At 39.3% G+C, this 19,828-nt stretch overlaps 1 protein-coding gene across 1 annotated transcript in view; it reads left to right on the plus strand.

The window, feature by feature from the left end:
• Positions 1-19,591, plus strand: part of zgc:63587 (uncharacterized protein LOC393431 homolog) — a 35,994-nt gene extending 16,403 nt beyond the window's left edge. The window contains exons 8-12 of the mRNA XM_049578243.1: positions 10,193-10,294; positions 10,506-10,651; positions 10,819-10,902; positions 10,993-11,050; positions 18,889-19,591. Coding sequence (XP_049434200.1) covers positions 10,193-10,294; positions 10,506-10,651; positions 10,819-10,902; positions 10,993-11,050; positions 18,889-18,954 — 456 coding nt within the window. The 3' untranslated portion in view covers positions 18,955-19,591. The remainder of the gene's footprint in view (positions 1-10,192; positions 10,295-10,505; positions 10,652-10,818; positions 10,903-10,992; positions 11,051-18,888) is intronic.
• The last annotated feature ends 237 nt before the right edge of the window (positions 19,592-19,828 follow it).

Consider the following 19,828-nt stretch of genomic DNA (forward strand, 5'->3'; position numbering starts at 1 on the left):
TCACTCAGCTGCCTCTTACTTTCTTCCTCTGTGTCTTTGTGTCCTCTTTTTTTTAATTTGCTCTAATGCCAATTTCCCTCACTGAGGTCGCTGTGGTCTCTAGCTCATAAGTTGCCCTGAGGAGGGTATATTGAGGGACTGATCCTCTCAGTCTGGGACCTTGCAGTCATATCCTGTGCAGGGCTTTAGTCTCGAACTGCTTTACTCACTGTTTTATGTTTGAGTACAGAGGACGGTACACAGCTGGTTTGGACTGGAATCCTTATGGAAGCAAAAACGTACAAATGCCTTCTTTTGTCTTAACAGAAGAGTGCCTTTGTGTCTGTTTCTTTCATATTATAGCTAGAGCGATCAATTGATTAGTTAAATGACTGAAAGTTAAATCCTCTTTACACAGGGATCACGTGCTAGCATAACATGCTGGCGTTTCGAAAACAAGAAGCATGACATGTAACACAACAGCATCCCCACTAGTGTGTAAGCTTTTATAATGAACGGCAAAGTGGAAAAATGGCACAATATTTCTGCCTTGAACAGGTTGTGTAAAAAGGGCTTTAATCTGCAATCTCATTTAAGTCTATTTTTTTGTCTCAAGATTCAACCCAATTGCCAGAATAAATGATGCCATTGTACATCTCTTAAAACCACAGATATGTAACATTTGTATGTTATCATGTAGCAGATATGTCGATACTTCAAATTTCTTTACATTTTAACGAAGCTATGCTTATGTGAAGGCACAAAAAACACCTGGTTAGGGTGAGAAAAAGATCATGTTTTGGCTGAAAATACTTGCTTTTGTCATCACAACCATTGCAGGAAACGCCCCAATGCCTCACTACAAAACAGCCAGCTTTGTCCCGCTAGTCCCGAACCATGTTTTTTAACCTGCGCAAAATTAATTTGACACAATGGGAAGACAGTGGCTATTGTCCAATGGCGGTGCACAAGGCAAATATCAACCAATACTGATGTTCAGATGATATAGGTGCCTAGTGATATCTCTTTTTCTCTTTTGTGTAAAGACTAAAGGCTGCTCTCCTGAACCAGAGGTCAGTGATGGCTAAAGAGCCCAGCTCCTGCTCTGTTCCCACACAAGGCAGTTGATCTCTTCTGACCTCTGCTCCCTTCTGTTTTCCTCCATTCTGTGCCTTCTCCTCACATCTCATTCTTTCTCTCAGCTGGCCCGGCCTCTTGTCCTCAAACATGTCTGCTCTTCTGTCCCCCATGCAGAATCCCTCCTCCCTCAGGTTTTTCTCATCATACACCATTTTTCATCCCCGGCACTGGCACAGTTTTCCCCTCATTGTCTGACTTGCTGTCCTCTTCCCCAGCTGCTCCATCTGACTCCCACTGTGTGAACCAGCTCTACTGCTCCACTGGGAAACATTATCAGTGCTGGGACTGTTCGTACTGGACAGTATTGTCACCAGGTTTTCTTAAATGGCAATAACAGAAAGTGAAGTAGTTTTAACACTTCAGTAATCCGAAAAAAGGAAATTATGAGGCAGCAGATCAATGATGTGTAATTGTGTTCAACTCCATTTTTAATGTTCGTTCTTTGTACATGTTTAGACAGGCGCCCCATGAGTAAAGGTGGAGTGGGGATTACTTCACTGCTTCTGTGTGTGTTTCTAAGAGTATGAGTCCCTGGTCAGCTCATGCCCGATCCTTTTCCTGCCAGTGTTTCCAACACGCGGACATATTTATTTTTCTGCCCTCCAGCGGTCATTGTGCCGGGGCATGCTCCACGTCTCTGCAGATTTAAAACAATAAATATGTCTTTTTCTTCATGTAGCGAGCAGCTCAATTACACACAATCATCTGTTCTCAAGTGAAAAAAGTACAAGCCAGCTATGGTGTGAAAACAGCAGGTTTCCTTGTTAAGAGGGCCAACCTGAAAAGATGGTTTCCGGACTTTGCCGTGCTGCTAATGAGTCACTTTCTGCTGTTGAGTTCGTCGTTGAGACCCTTTTGATTACCAGACCAAGTCACAAAAACCTGATGTGTGCTTGAAATCCTAAACTCACACTGTCCCCTTGTAAATCTCACTTAGACAAGATTACTTGAATAGCTCGATTGTTCCTCACCATGCTCTTTGATCAGAGGGAGAGGTGGGTGGTCTAAACTGTACTAATACTTAGCCCAGACAATAGGAGTGTGTGTGTGTGTGTGTGTGTGTGTGTGTGTGTGTGTGTGTGTGTGTGTGCACGTGCACGCATGCGTGCAAGTGTGTTGATCACCATAACTCAAATGATGCCTTCACGTTGCCATGGTTGTGGTAACTTCCTCTGTACTTTCCATCTTTGCCATTAGAGCAAAATCCAGCTGTTTTTTTCCCGGTCTGTTCTGGACGGTCCACTCGGTCTCAGACTCTGACCAAATATATCTGGAATGTGTTTCTGTGCATGCGGGCAAGTGTCTTTAATCCTGTGAACAGAAAGGTATTGTTTTCCCCGTGCTGCTGCGTGTCAGAATCTGTGCTGTATGGGTACTTTTTAGGATGAGATGATATTTGAACAGTCAGAGGGATTTGCTCTGTACATGGTCTGAAGTTCATCCTTCATCTCTGGTGATCCATCGGCCTCCTGGAGCTACAAAGCTCCACACACGTCAACTCTTTTCCTACTCCAGACGCCAGATTATACGAGTTCACAAAGTGAGGCAGCAGTTCACTATGTGAAAGTGTGTGTGTTTGTGTAGAAGGCTGGTATGAAGTCTAAATCCCTCTGACCCCCCTGGATCAGGTATTGTTGGGGCTCCCTCACCCCCTCAGACTCCCTGCAGGCAGGAGAGAGCCGGTTAGTTGAAAGGCGTTTCCTGGCAAGAGAGAAGTATGTGTTCTCATGTGTCTTAAGGTTAGCAAATTAAGTTTGGAAACTAAAGAACAGTAGTAGAAATCCAGAAAAGGAATCAGTTTTTTCTTTCATGCTGTCAGACCTCTTGTTGTTTGTCTTGTAATCTTGTAATTGAGGTTTGTAATATGTGTTGTTTGAAATATTGATTATAATGACGCACAGCTCAGAACTGTAGTGTAAATATTTATATGTGTTGGCAGATTTACTTAAAAGCCACTTTGAAGCCTTGTGTGAGAGACTAAATTGTAGCTTTTTTTTTTTTTTTCTTAAAGAGAAGCAGAAGATGTTGGAGCAACCTTTCACTTCAAATTATTTTCTGTCTCTGTACACTTAGATCTACACTTGGAGATGCTGGTACTCATCACAGTTTTTTTCTCTTTATCAAAAAGTATATTTGCCCTTTATTTTATGAGGGACGAGACCATATTTCTGCTTGTCCAGATCTCATGAAATAGTTTATTGGCTGGACAGTTGGAATTCCTTGGAAAGCCTTCCTAACACCGCAAAGTACAAATATTAATGGCCTCAAAATAATATATCAACAGGCCTAAATAAACTAATATGGCAGACGAGCCTTTCTAACACAATTAGATGATGACAGATTGAAAAGGAGATAAAAGAATTAAGTTGCTCACTCACCGAAACATGGTTTTATAGCACACAAGTACAGCTTATTTGACGTGTTTATCGCCAAAACAGCGGCCCAGGCTAAAGAGCCTCCCCTCAGGTGCACAGGAGGGCATTGCTGTTGTTGGTACGTTTGATAATTTTTCCTCTATCTGCCCAGTAACAACAAAATTGTTTAATTAATAACCGTATCATGAATTTATTTGAAGTAAAGTGGTAAATTATTGCAATACAGAAAAACGTAATGTAATCATGGCAACCAACACTGGTCATACCTGAAATAACTTGTTTTGTGATAAATTTAATTAGTATGTGATGACCTATAATAATAATAATAATAATGATGATGATGATGATGATGATGATGATGATGATAATAATAATAATAATCTTTATTTATAAATCACTTTTCAAAACAGAGTTACAAAGTGAAGAAAGAACTGATAAAAACACTTTAGTAAGTAAAGACAGAGGAAATAAAAGACAGTCTAAATTAACTTAAAACTCGAGTAAAATCAGGAAGGGCTCCACGATGAAGGTATGTTTGAAGAAGGGACATAAAAGAGCTCTCTGACTCGGCCGAACTGATTTCCTCGGGCAGATTGTTCCAGAGCCTCGGGGCCCCAACAGCAAACCCTCTGTCTCCTTTAGTTTTCAGCTGGGCCTCTGGAACAGACAACAGACCTCTGTCCGAGGACCTCAAAGTACATCCTGAGGTCAGAGAAAGCCACATTTATTAAATAGATTTTGATTGAGTGAAACAGCACTTTTTCTCTTTTTATGTGAAGATTAATTTTGTAATAGTTTTTTTATGATGTTACCAGAAGTGATGTTTCAGGGGAGGTGGCACACCTCCACTATAAAACACAGTGGAGATCCTGGTAATACAACTTCATGTGTGTGACTACAGTTTATTAGCCAAGCATGACTGTAAACAACATGTAGGAAATATAAAACAATCAGGCAAACATAAACAAGCAAATCAACATGAAATCACCAAACACAACATGAATGTGTCACTGAAACAATTTTGAATACTGAATATGATGAAATAAAATGCGCTTCTTCAAATGATACTTCACTTTCATGCAAAACTCTCACCTTGATTGTAATCTTACATTATTATTTAAAACTGCTGATGTATAAGGTGTAAGTAAGGTAGGAATTTCAGAGATGTCTGTGTCAATTAAATAAATTTAGAATGTGCAAACCAAGCAGTTGTTTTATTCACCGTTATGTAGAGACAGAGTTGGACCTACAGGAGTCTCACAGGGGACAGAGAGCACTCTACAGAATGGATTAAACGCTCGCCATGGCCAGGATTTCCCGTTAATAAACTCTGCAGTCATGGAAAAAGAGGGCCCCTGTCTGTGAAGGTGTTTTCTCAGCATGATACAAGCTTTAAAAGCGACTGAAAGCTGATCAGATCAACCACTTCTAATGGCAGTGATGCACCATCTCATTCCCATGGCTGCTCTGCAGAAGCTGGCAGGCAGCTGTGAGGTTACATAAACGTTACATAAAAGTGCTGCTGGTCTGGTCCCTCCGAGTTCCCGATCCTTGCTCTTCTCAATCAGGGTTGATTAGTGTGGAGATGTAGTTTCATTGTTTTGTTTTGTGGATTTTTTTCCTTTCTCTCTGTGTTGTTGATTTCCTAAGAATGCTCTGGTGCATGTTTCTACTTCCAAGTATTGTTCCCTGTCAGAGTTTTAGTTTAATGGATACAAACACCATGCCAGGCCAGAGGAGGCTCAGCTCTGTCCTCAACAATCATGCTACAACTGTGTTATTGTGAGTGTGTGCTTGTGGCTACCTGTTGAATGCCAGGACTGAACCACAATCTCCTCTTCTGTCTCTTTGCTCTTTTCTGCAGCAGCTATTTGTTTTCTGCCAGTTTTGTTTGTTCAGGATTCATTTGTCATTGCTTAACAGGTGTTTGACTCATTCATATTTTTGTGGGTTTGCCTCTGAGAATGAACAAATGGTGAAAATATTATTCTCTCAGGTTGACATGATGAAACAGTGACATGAAACGGTTGATCCCTGTAATGATGGGTTTGCACCCTCACCCTGTTTCATTATGATTGGAGGTTTTGGTTAAATTTGCTGTGCAGTTGCAGAAAAACTGCTTAGCCATCTCTCCCACGACTTCACCCTGTGTAATTATATCTATGTATAGACCTGTGGTATGCTATATTTGGGTTACACATAACCGCTACAGTATTTAATACTGCTATTCCTAGAAATGAACGAGCTGGACTCTAAAATGGAAACACACGCCTCACCTGCATTTGTGTCATTTCTAACCCGTTTTCTGGCTGGACAACATCGACCTCCACCCTCTCACTTATCATAACGGCCCAGCATGATGGAATATTTCCACAAACAATGCTTCATATTCAGCGTTGTGAGCCAGAAACATAAAGCGATAAATCGCTGGCTTCCTCTTCTAATTAATACCGAGGCAGAGTCTTGTGTGGCATTGTTTGTCTGCTGCCCTGACAGCATTGAGTGGACCTGCACAGCCAACCATAACAACACAGGGAGAGGTGGGGGTGGTGGGGTGGGTGTATTATAGCCGGACAGGATGGTCATAAAATCAAAATGGCTCCCACTGCCAACATCTCCATGCCAATGAAAATACACAGCTTTGAGGAGGAGGAGAGGCCGGTGTAACATACGGGGTTAGGGCCTACATTGTGTACAGTTAATCAGCAGGAGACAACAGGGATTTGGAGCAGGCAGTGATTTTGACATCTGATGATCCCTGAAAGGTCTTGATTATAGGTGTCAGGCTGTACTAAGCACATGTTACGGAACAGAATAATTCAGGTAAACAGCCATTTTGCAGCTTTTGGCTTACCACGGTCTGGAAACAGATGATGACAGACAACGGACTTATGTTTGTCTGATTTACCAGATACTGTTTCAGAATATTAAATGGTAATTTACATTCATAAATCTGATACACTGCCCTGATAGTTGATTGGTGGTCTTCCACTTTGGTTTTTCCAGTTTTATTGCATTTTTATCTGAGTTTATCGTCACCTTATCTACTTGTGCGACTGGATTTGTTGTTTGTTTCATTTTTTCCTGCCATTGTGTCATACATGTTTATTTTCCCACTGAGCGCAGAGTTTCCCAAAATTCTTTATGCTCTGCCCCAACGGAGCGATGTTTATCCAGCCTCCATGTTCGACAGATCTGTAAATCATGCGTGTTTGAGTGAATGAAGGAAAAAGAGGCTCTGCTCCTGAGTCACGCTCTCCTCTGAGTCCTGCAAAGTCTGTTTGTTTTTAGATCTGCCCCACAACAATACCCGAGCCTCACCACACACACTATCTCACACACACTGTGCGCAGAGCTCACTGAGAAAACAAGCGACAGCCATAACAAGAGCTCAAACAGGAGCTGCGCTCGGTAGGAAAACCTGTGCTCACTTCCCAGGCTCCTGGCTGACTGACCACTGTCCTATTATACACTACAGTACATGAAAGTCCCCAAAAAGTCAGGAAAACAACACTTGACATTTTTTGGCTCCTTTACATAAGACTACATTGTGGATTTAAAAATTCTCCTCTCTGGAAAACAAAAGGAAAATGCAGCTTTGATGTTTAGAATAATAAATACTGACATCTGTCCCTGAGGTAGTGGGGAAGAAAGCTCCTTTGTTTCAACTTGTTTCTTCACCGGTCGGCCTGTGAAGAAAGGAGGGTGAGAACTTTGTTTCTGTCTCTGAAACACACACAGACCGTTATTATTTTTCACCTGTCTACTCTTTCTGTCTCACCCCTCTTTTCCTCCATGGGGGGCTTTAATTAAATGTGTTGCTGCAACAACTGGTACTCACTCACACCCTCCTATTAGTCTATAGAGCTCTCTTACTTTCTGTTTACGGGTCAGAGCGGCAGCTGTTATTTTGCCCATATAACTTAGAGTTTACAGTGAATACACACGATTTTATATATCTATATCTATATCTATATATATATATATATATATATATATATTTAGATAAATTACAGAAATCTGTGTCATGCTGGGATTAGCTGTTGTTTTTACTGACTTTACATTCAAGTTATATTGTTTTATTTTAGATAAGATAAACTGCAGTACAGGTACCAAAGCGTAGTATGGACGTCTTTGAAAACAGATACTTAAAAGTAAAAAAAATCCTGTATATATAGAGAGAACTGGAGAGGTGTAAGTGACATTTTAGGAAAAAATGTGTTATATCTTTCAAATGAAAGCTCTCAGTGATCTTTTTCTACTGCCAAAGGGTACCTTTGAACTCTAAGTTATTAATCAAAACACAAGACTTAACACTTAACTCATTGAAGTATTCTGGGCCAAAAAGGGTGCAAGTGCACATACTAAAAAATATTTTTTTCAGTAAATATCAAAATATTGTACATTAAGTATATTGTCATCTACACATTTATGAAGTTTTAATATTGAAGAATAAATTCAATAAACAAAGTCAGGACAAAGTACAGTCATTTTCTTGTTTTGGTTGTCCTGTAAAGTTGGTCAAATGTCGCTTATGCCCCTCTGGTTCTCACCCCTATACTATATACATTATCAGCATATACTACACACAAAATAAAGCATGAACACAATATTTAATGGTATAAAAACAATGTATACATAAATCCTCAATTTGCGCGAAACATGGCCTTATTCGATGTAAGCTTATACTCCGTACTTACTACACTAAGGCTCAGTTAGCAAAAAAAAAGTATGAGAATGTTGCCCCAGCATGTGATAAATGTCAACAGTCCGCCTGCAAATCTTGTTAACTCTTATTGGCTCTGTCCTTCGCTTTGCAAATATTGGGCAGATTGTTTTGCTACCCTGTCAGAAGTTATGGTGGAGCAAATTGAACCTAATGCTCTTTGTGCTTTATTTGGTATTTCTCCCTCATCATCTTCTCCACACAATCCCCAAAAGGATATAGCCTTTACAACCCTATTGGCCAGACAGCTAGTACTGATCACCTGGAAATCAACTCTCATACTCTCCGTATAAGGGACATCCTATATTTTATCAGACTGGAAAAGATTGGGCACTTGGCTACTGGTTTATCTAAAAAATTTAATGATACTTTTTTTTCTTTTCTTTTCTTTTTCTTTTCTTTTCAGTAAGGTAAAAGGATTAAGTTCCCCCATAGCGACCTACATATTTGACTGCAAGAGTTGTGTAGCCAGTGTCAGGTGTGTTTGGTACTGCCAGTCTTAACCTGTACTTTTTTTTTTTGTTTTTTTTTTTACTGACTGATGTTTTTGTTTTTTGTTTTTTCCTTGTTTTGTATTTTTTCCTTGTTGGGGTATTTCCAGTTATGTTGTTGACTCTTCACCTTCCTTTAGAAAATGCTATTGTACGACTATAATTGACCGACTACATGTACATTTGTACAATGTGCACCTTTGTTTAACTATGGTCTTTTGAAAAACCCAATAAATAAAGTTTAAAAAATAAATAAGTTTTACAAATGGAGACATTTGTATTAAAAGGTATTTCGAGGGAAAAATGGTCCTTAGTGGCAGTAACACTAAGGGTGTTTACCTATGTTAGGTAATTTATTTTTCAAAGTCACCCAAGTGGGCTTACAAGACACTACAAAGGCAACAAAAACAAGAGCAATAATATAATGCTAGGTAAATGGCAAAGATAATACACCTTCATGCATGTCAAACAAAGTCCAATAATGACAAAGCAGATATGAACACAGTCCTGCTCCTTAGACATTACTGCCATAAAACAAAAAGACTATACCTTTAACTCATCAAAAATAAAGCACAGTCCTGCGCTGTTGATACTGAGCTTGGTGAAACACTTTGTCAATAAATGGGAACAGACATAGAAAACAAACCAGGACATTAAGGAAAAGCCCAGTGGTGTAGTGGAGGGGATTCTCAGGTATACTGGCTGTACCCACCTCTTTTTCTGTCTGTTTACAGTATACCAATCTGTCAGTCAAAAAGCCATTGGAATACAAAGGAGAGTGTTCCTACTTCCTCCTCTGTAACCTAACCATCTACCTAGTAGCAAACCCAGCTTATCAACGACTGCCGCACCACTAGAAAAACCTTTATCTAAGATTGATAGAACAAAAAGTGTGTTTCATTTTCGACCTCTCTCAAATCACACAGGTGACATTTTATTTTCCTTCTGGAATTAAGTGGAAACATCTGGTTTCCACTGTCGGGTTAGATACTACACCTCAGTCACATCTCAGCTGGGCACACACTGACCTTTGTGCTCTGGTCAGATCAGGTTAAAGGTGACATATGTACATGAGTGCTTCGGATGATAAATACGCTTGATCAGACTATGTTCTCAGTTTTGGTTTACACAAAACTTCTGCTGATCATTTTAAGTTTGTAATTTTTGAATTGTATTGTATTTTTTGGGAAGTCTGTCTTTGGATATGTTGGTTAATCTGTTCCACAGTCAGAAACTGTCACCCTTATAGTACACTTCACGTGACTCTTTCCTGTTTTCCAATGTGGTGGCTTTCTAGATCATTGGTTTCTGGACTGTTGAGTACAGATTTATAATAGAAAGTCGAGCTGATCCTCTGGAGATCTCTGCAGTGACACCCTCACAGGGTTCAACAGTTGACTTTTCCTTGCACAGTGGGGCATGTCGGGGTCATGATGAGGTCAAGACACTGCTGGCTCACCCTGTGTTTCTCTTTTTCCCAGATCCTGGATGAGATCGCTGAGCATGGGATCAGAATTTACCAGCTACCTGACGCCGATTCCGACGAGGATGAGGAGTTCAAGGAGCAGACCAGAGTCCTGAAGGTGAGAAAGGGATACACAGTTGACGTCAGTCAATACAGAACTACGTCAGACACTTCCCCCTGCTGGTTTAGTGATAAATACCTTTCTCCTCCTATTCATCCTAGCTTCCTTTTACTTCATGCTCTCCTCTCTGATACCTTTATTTTCCATATCCCTTATTCTGACTTTGTTTCTCTCTTGGGATCCTCTGACCTTTATCTTCTTATCTCAGGCAAGCATTCCCTTTGCTGTGATTGGCTCCAATCAGCTGATTGAGGTAAAGGGGAAGAAGATCCGTGGTCGTCTCTACCCCTGGGGAGTTGTTGAAGTGGAGAACCCTGAGCACAATGACTTCCTCAAACTACGAACAATGCTTGTGTGAGTTTCCCTGGCAATAAAACTGCTTAAGTAATAGGATTTTCTGAAGGGAAGTCTTAAAAACCTTCCTCTTCGAACTGGTTGTTAAAGTCACTAGAGAAAAATTTACAGCAAAGCTCTACTGCCTCCCCGTGTGCAAAGAAAGCATTGCATGTTTGTTGTTGCAGGACACACATGCAGGACCTGCAGGAAGTAACTCAGGATCTGCATTATGAGAACTTCCGCTCAGAGAGGCTGAAGAGAGCGGGCAGGTAAGAAAACAATTTATATCACACAAATAGCAGATGAGCTGCTCTGTTTCAAGCAAGGTTTATAAACTAATGTGTTCTGTTTCTCTGCAGGGCTGTGGACGAGGATGTGCTGGATAAAGATCAGATCCTGCTACAGAAAGAGGCAGAGGTGAGAACACACACACGGCTTCCCGTCTCATTTTGTGCTAAAATGTGTCTGGTTGTTTAAATGACAGGTGGATATCTGTAAATACAGGTTTGTGGACTGCTAAAACAGATAAATAGTTAGAGTCAACATTAACATATCATAGGCGTGTTTAAAGAGTTGTAATCATTCAAGCAATCAATCATGTAATCATTCCTCCTCTCCTCTCCTCATCCTGGCTGTGACTTGTTTACTTCTTGATGCTTCCTTATGCTTCCAGGGGCCCAGGGGTTTCAGTTCATTTCAGTACACAGTCAAAATCAACTTAAAGAGACTTATAGTCCCTGTGAAACTTAAGTTAGAGCGTCTTTAGCTTCTGCACTGTGACATATTTCTCAGTGAAACAGAATATGTAAGCGGTGTTCAGTTATAGGAGGGATTTGAATTGAATCCTTTGCATATGGTTGGACTGTTAAAAAGTGGGTGGGCCTAGATTTTAGTGCAATACAGTGCTAAAGTGGCAAGTGCCGGTCTGTTGGCTCCCAACGCATCTCTCTGTTAGATTAGGAGGAGTAAGAGGCACAAGAGAGAGTTAAATGAATGAGACCACCACATTGTTTTGAATGAAGACAAAGACTTTGCCCACTGTTATCTCTCTCTCCATATTGCTCTGTTAGCTGCTACAACCCACAAACAGTGAAGTGCGCTCTTATATGACCATCGTGGCCAGCAAGTCACCCGAAGTCTCATTTGATTAGATACATTTTGTAAACACTCCTAAATATAGGGAAAGCCATCAGACATTTGAAACTGTTTTACAGGAAGAGAGACAACAGGGACTTCGATGAAAAAATGCTCTGATACAGATTTCTTTTACATATATTTGCCATATAACAAGAGATGAATAATCACTAACACATTAACACTAACACAATCATTAACAGAGTGTTACTGGATTATAACTGGCAAAATGTATTGTTCATTTCATGGAGACTTTGAATTTTGCTCAACATACTGTACTTGATGTATCACATATGCACACGTCTGCACTGGTTTTTGTTAAAGTAACAGAACTACACAGGAGTAAAGTAGATCTCTGCCATGGACATTAGTCCAAAGAATTTATGTTTTTATGAGCAAAATCATAATCACTGTAAGATATGACTGTAGGCTAACTGAATTTTAGGTGGGTATATTACTTGAACCTTTCATCTTTAAAAATTAAACAGTTTGTCTAAATATTTCAAAAGGTGAAATATGGCTGCATGCTTTTAAAAAATTACTGGCATTATAGAAGGTGTAAACACAGAGAGGTTATTTGGCCTAAATATATAAAACTACCATCAAGATCTTTTAAATCCCGATATCTATGTTTCAGTGTACATATGGGCACGTGAGAGTTGTATTAAGACAGACTTATCCTTTAAAAACACATGATGTTCTGTTTATTTGAACAGTATCCTGAGCACAGTATGTGGTGAAGTGTAAATGCAGAGTCACCCCAATGGTGTTGGAAAACTGCCTCGTCATCTTTGTTGTACATAATGCATTATAACATTAACATTACGGCCCTGATTTTACTAGCTGTCAATTCTTCAGTCTGACGACATGTTTGAAAGATAAAAAAAATCTTTTTTTCTTATGACGCCACTATCTCCCATATGTATTGTTTACATTTTGGGCAATGGAGCCTGAGAGTCACCAGGTAATAACCTGTTTCCTGATTGCTCTTGATTGGCCTGTTTGTGTTGCTGCTGTAACATACCGTAGTGAGCGGGTGGGGTCCAATCAGAGCTGTTTGTAAACAATGTGCCCAGGCAGGATATGCCATCACTTCCTGCCTGGATGTCCTGGCCCAGTTTTATGGTGGGAATGACCTCAGTAATGTGAGAAGCCCGAAACACAAAGCTGCAGAGACATGGGCTTCATTTGTTTACATGTTTTTAGGATTTTGGGTGGGAGGGAAAGTACTATTGTACTTACGGATGAACTACACATGTCAAGGTTAATTTTACAGATCCCTTGTTGCCTCATAATTTCAGGGAAGGAAATGATAAGTTACTCTTATTTCTTAGAAAAGTTTATGGAAAGAACAATAATAATAATAATAATAATAATAATAATGCAACCTAAAATAAACGTAATGAAAAACATATGTATACAAATAAGAAAGTACAATCATAATAAACACATTATAAAAGTCCAGGAAAAACTTATTTAGATAGGTGAGTTTTTAGTTGTAACGTAAAATAAAATGTAGTTTCGTACAAATTACCCCCATATTAATTGGTAGTGTCTTCGCACAATGGGTCAGCTCTCAAATTTGTCTCTCTGTGTAGATTTAAAGTACAGGCAAACATACAAAATTAAAGTTTACGATTTAAAAAAAAATTAAATTGATCTCTTAATTTTTGCAGTAGTTTAGTTTAAAGAAAACACACCATCAACAACTGCTTAATGTCCTGGCTTTTTCCTAAAAATTCAGTTAATTGAAGTGGCACTTACTATGTGTGCTTTCTCAGAACAACGTCTGTTTTCCTTAAAATAAGTGCCAAATTACATTTCTTTCCAGGCAATGTTTTAGAAAATTGTTAAGAAACTAAAGGAGCCTTACAAGAGCAGTGTGCATGATTCAGGGGGCAGAAATGGAATATAATAATAATTATTATTATGTTTTCATTATATATAATTACATGAAACTAAGAATCATGTTTTCAGTAGTTTAGAATTAGCTGTTTACATATACAGAGGAAATGGGTTCTGTTGCACCACCATGTTTCTATAGTAGCCCAGAATGGACAAACCAAACAAAGACTGGCTTTAGAGAGGGCCTCTTACTTTTTACATTGAAGAGGCAGCTTGAATTTGGTGGCTAAAATGCACCCAAAGGCCACTGTAGGTTACTGCAACCTCACCATTGGATGACCCTAAATCCTACACACTGATCTAGGTCATCTTACCCTATTTTATTCATATTAAACTTCCATTTAATACGAAATAATATATGAAATTGATAAACAATTGAAGTTGTCGTCAAGGTAAGTCACTGGGAATATGCTCTAATGTTTATTGTTAAGCAGTCTATCTTTAATCTAAAATTTTGGCTGTCAAAACAGCTGCAAAATGTATGCCGACACTTAAGACTTTCAGTCTTCAAGAGCAGCAATGTGCACACCACTCCCTCTCGCACTATGTATGTACATATATATATATATATATATAGTATATAGTATATATCTATGTACTGTAGTTTCATCAAAAAAAAACATCTCTGAAGATGAATACTTTGAAGTTCTATCCTGATCCACAAGATGGCAATAGATACTAAAGAAAGGTAGAGGATGATTAAATGTTCAACACTGTAATCCATGCTCGTTCTAACTAAATGTTTTATGTCCTCATCTAATCTAATCTAATCTAATTTAGTAGATTAGATCTACTAAATCTAATTAATCTAATTCTAATCTAATCTCTAATTTAATAGACCATTAATTTGTTTAGGGGCCCATTGTTACCTTCACATCAACATTTATTACATTTCAACCATTATTCATTTATTGTTTGACAGTGAGTTTATGCTTCATTCATTTTTAAATAGATTATTCATTTGCTATTACAATGTGCTGATGTAAATATAGATTATGCTACGCATTAAAACGTATTGATTTACACTTTAAATAAATGATGACAACCTGTAGCCTCTGTTTAGTTAATTTACGGTAATGTAGCCGGTTGTTTATAATGGTAAACAAAATCTCAAGATCAATACGATTTTAAGTGGAAGCCCTTTAAATGTGTTTTAATTTTGATGATACTTTTAGTGGCAAGTGTTAACTGTTGTTTCTCCACCAATCAGTCAGTGTGATTTTCTTAAGTTTGTGTCTCAAATTGCAACTTCCTTTCTTAGCTTGTTCATTGTGGTTTGCCTTTAGATGTGGTCGGACAACATGTTATACAACATTACAGCACACTGAACCCTTTAATAACACGAGCATCATATTGGTTTAACCATGACATGTAAATTCAAATTCACCTTAACTGTTTAAGAACTAAACCTTGTTGTTGATACATTTTAGCAGCAGTGAAGGCATCAAGTTCAAACCAGGAATCCTGTCTGCTCTTCAATTTGTCTTAATTTAATCTAGAAAGTGAAACAGCAATAACTTTTTTCTTGATTGCTCTTAAATGGCCTGTTTCTCTCACTATAGACTGTAACTTCTTTTATAATTTTTCTGTTATATATTGAATGTTCCTTGAAAAAATTCTCCTATTTATTAAGTTAAATAAACCATTTAAAAAACAGATTATCTGAAAAAAATGCATTGTTGCGAAGCTGAAAATTAGGCTGTTTTTCTTAGCTCATGAAACGTTGATGTTTTTGAGACATGGTTTTTACAGAACAGTGAGGTTATGCTAATTAGGCAGATGATGAGACCAGAGTTACTGTTAAGAAAAGACTGATATGTGTCTGCTGTTTTAAGCTTTTGGTTTCACTTGAGGTGTTAACACATTTGGTATTAAAATATCATCACCTTGCACTGGTTATAGACTAAAACCGAAAGACTGAATCAGCAGATATACTTCTGTCTCTTTTTTTCCATGTACAGTACAGGCCAAAAGTTTGGACACACCTTCTCATTCAATGTGTTTTCTTTATTTTCATGACTATTTACATTGTAGATTCTCACTGAAGGCATCAAAACTATGAATGAACACATGTGGAGTTATGTACTTAACAAAAAAAGGTGAAATAACTGAAAACATGTTTTATATTCTAGTTTCTTCAAAATAGCCACCCTTTGCTCTGATTACTGCTTTGCACACTCTTGGCATTCTCTCCATGAGCTTCAAGAGGTAGTCACCTGAAATGGTTTTCCAACAGTCTTGAAGGAGTTCCCAGAGGTGTTTAGCACTTGTTGGCCCCTTTGCCTTCACTCTGCGGTCCAGCTCACCCCAAACCATCTCGATTGGGTTCAGGTCCGGTGACTGTGGAGGCCAGGTCATCTGCCGCAGCACTCCATCACTCTCCTTCTTGGTCAAATAGCCCTTACACAGCCTGGAGGTGTGTTTGGGGTCATTGTCCTGTTGAAAAATAAATGATCGTCCGACTAAACGCAAACCGGATGGGATGGCATGTCGCTGCAGGATGCTGTGGTAGCCATGCTGGTTCAGTGTGCCTTCAATTTTGAATAAATCCCCAACAGTGTCACCAGCAAAACACCCCCACACCATCACACCTCCTCCTCCATGCTTCACAGTGGGAACCAGGCATGTGGAATCCATCCGTTCACCTTTTCTGCGTCTCACAAAGACACGGCGGTTGGAACCAAAGATCTCAAATTTGGACTCATCAGACCAAAGCACAGATTTCCACTGGTCTAATGTCCATTGCTTGTGTTTCTTGGCCCAAACAAATCTCTTCTGCTTGTTGCCTCTCCTTAGCAGTGGTTTCCTAGCAGCTATTTGACCATGAAGGCCTGATTCGCGCGTCTCCTCTTAACAGTTGTTCTAGAGATGGGTCTGCTGCTAGAACTTTGTGTGGCATTCATCTGGTCTCTGATCTGAGCTGCTGTTAACTTGCGATTTCTGAGGCTGGTGACTCGGATGAACTTATCCTCAGAAGCAGAGGTGACTCTTGGTCTTCCTTTCCTGGGTCGGTCCTCATGTGTGCCAGTTTCGTTGTAGCGCTTGATGGTTTTTGCGACTCCACTTGGGGACACATTTAAAGTTTTTGCAATTTTCCGGACTGACTGACCTTCATTTCTTAAAGTAATGATGGCCACTCGTTTTTCTTTAGTTAGCTGATTGGTTCTTGCCATAATATGAATTTTAACAGTTGTCCAATAGGGCTGTCGGCTGTGTATTAACCTGACTTCTGCACAACACAACTGATGGTCCCAACCCCATTGATAAAGCAAGAAATTCCACTAATTAACCCTGATAAGGCACACCTGTGAAGTGGAAACCATTTCAGGTGACTACCTCTTGAAGCTCATGGAGAGAATGCCAAGAGTGTGCAAAGCAGTAATCAGAGCAAAGGGTGGCTATTTTGAAGAAACTAGAATATAAAACATGTTTTCAGTTATTTCACCTTTTTTTTGTTAAGTACATAACTCCACATGTGTTCATTCATAGTTTTGATGCCTTCAGTGAGAATCTACAATGTAAATAGTCATGAAAATAAAGAAAACGCATTGAATGAGAAGGTGTGTCCAAACTTTTGGCCTGTACTGTAACTCCAAGAGGGACACTTCAGATTTTCAACCAGCTATGTATCACAACAGTGTGGGTAGTATGTGTAAATGAACTGTGGTGAACTTCCCTCCATCTTGCTCGCACTCATCTCCCTGCTCATCTCTCAGCTTAAATCAAATGGATGATGCAGTACCTGTGGACATGTTGCTACAGTGTTAGTGTGCACAAAATACAGCGTATCATGACATGATACACGTCATCTGGAGGCTTTTCGTTGGCTCTAGGGCTGTTGCTCTAACTATGCCATTATTTATGCCTGCCACCACAAACACAAAGAGTATGGAAGCTGATCCCAAGAGTAAGCCGCTTCTCTCACTCACTCTCTATAACACAGACCAAACTGAGATCGAACAGTCAAAATTTAGGACTGCAGAACAAATATGAACCAAAATTCTGTTGCCAGTTTCAGAAACATTTTATTGCAGTGTTTGGCTGGAATACAAGAGTGAATAGGAAGTCGGCACTATACTGTTTCCTGTATTGTAAAAACAGAGGCTAAAAAACTGAGATCAAAGTGTAAAATTAAGCATTAATTGAAATATGAACCAAGATGCCGGTCCAGAGTTGCCTATTTCTCATCTGAAATGTTTTTAGAAACATATATTAGCTGTGATTCGAGATTACTTGTTATCAGCCAGACGTCATATTGTTACCTGCAGAAAAATGTCTAATCTGCATTGGAGGTGAGTTCTATTTGTACTAGGAAATCATGATATCCTAGTTCCCAGTCAGAAATCTCAACTGGAACGCCCCCCTGAAGTCAGATTTCTAACTCAGAAAGTCGCCAACCCTGGCCTTAAAATCCAATATGGCTTCTATCTTAATTGTCTCTTGCTAAAACATTCATACACACAGTCCTGTCCAACTTTTATCACTGTTGCTACAGTGTTTGTATGCACAAAATACAGCGTGATGCTTTGGTATCGACTGGTATTGGTAATAACATTTTGGTTTTTCCCACTTGTACTGGAAAGCGATCACCTTGGGTGTGACGTCATTCCCAGCTCCGACCTCTGACTTCTGAGGTAAATGGAGCAGTGTATGCCACTCAGCAGTGGGAGAATTTATTGGTCCGGTACAGCACAATGCATTCTGGTAGTTGTAGGTTTTCTACCTCTTGAGCAACGCAAATGCCACTGCCCTTTTTCCTCTGTTTTCTCATTTCTCATTCTTTTGTCATGAAGCAACAATTTCTAAAGAATTTGCATCTTTCTGCTGCACACATAGCCCAGTTTTATGAAAAGACCATCTTTCCAGCAGGGAAATACTTCTTTAAACACCTTAAATATCAGCAGATCTGGTTACCTAGGTCACCTTCTGTAGAAACATGAAACACTTAACTTCCCTGCAGAGGAATTTTCCCTGGAAACATCTACCCACTACTGAATGTTTACTGAATTGTTTCTGGATTATGTTGCCTAAAACCGGTTCAAGTATATTTCTGATCAGCTACTGACATTGGCAGCACTATATTGAAAAATAAAAGAGGGAAACATTTAGACTGTAATCCGTTGAATATTTTTGAGAGAGAACAATCTAAGTGAAAAACAAAACTGACACTTATTTATGTGAAAATGGTTAAAAACTCTGTTCCTCTCTGTCTGCAGCTGAGACGTATGCAGCAGATGATTGCTCAGATGCAGGCACAGATGAAGATGAAAGCAGACGAGTGAACGAGCATGAGCAGAAGGGAGACATGGTGATCTCAACCTCCCCAGCACACACACACACACACACACACACACACACACAGGCACACACGCAGGTACACACACACCTGGTCCTCCTTTGAATCCATCCCTGCCTTCTGCCATGCCACAGATCCACCAGGAGTCCAGGTATCCAGGATCTCATCATCTTTATCTGCACACCATCACTTCTTCTTCCCTTCAAATATCCATCCATCAGCTGTTCAGGAGCTTCTTGAACTTATTGTCAAGACTTCACTTAAATCCACATATTGTCTTATTACGTGTGTTAGAGTTTGCTAAATTTGACTGGGCAAAATTTTTAAAAACGTGAACCCAATAAACATATAATACTGGATCATTATCATAGATCTATCTGTTATTTAGACTTTGATCTTAATTATGACTCCACGGAGCTGCAAGTGACAATGGTACGAAGAGGTTTGCCATCACACTATGATGTTTACAAAATTATATGTATGAGTTATGCATTTTGCTCAAGTCCGAGCTTCAGATGGCACCATCCTCCATTTATTCTGCTAACTTAAAAGTAAAAAAAAAACAAAAAAAAAACCAGTTTGCTTCTCATGTTTTCTTTTAGCTTATGAATATTTCAGTAGCCCATCATTTTTACCTCTGGATGGTTCAGTGCCTTCACTCTGATGATGCAAAACTACATATTACTACACTGAAAGGTTAAGTGTGGTTTTAAATGAGGTAAATTGTCCATGCTGAGAATAATGAATGCTCTTGTATCTGGTTTTCCAGTCAACATATTTGTCCTTGATTGTGTTAGACTACAAACCTTACTTCCAACACTACGAACATAATTTTAGGTGTTTATTTGGCTCATAGGGTG

This window comes from Epinephelus fuscoguttatus, linkage group LG6 (assembly GCF_011397635.1).
Source record: "Epinephelus fuscoguttatus linkage group LG6, E.fuscoguttatus.final_Chr_v1".
Lineage (NCBI taxonomy): Eukaryota > Metazoa > Chordata > Actinopteri > Perciformes > Serranidae > Epinephelus > Epinephelus fuscoguttatus.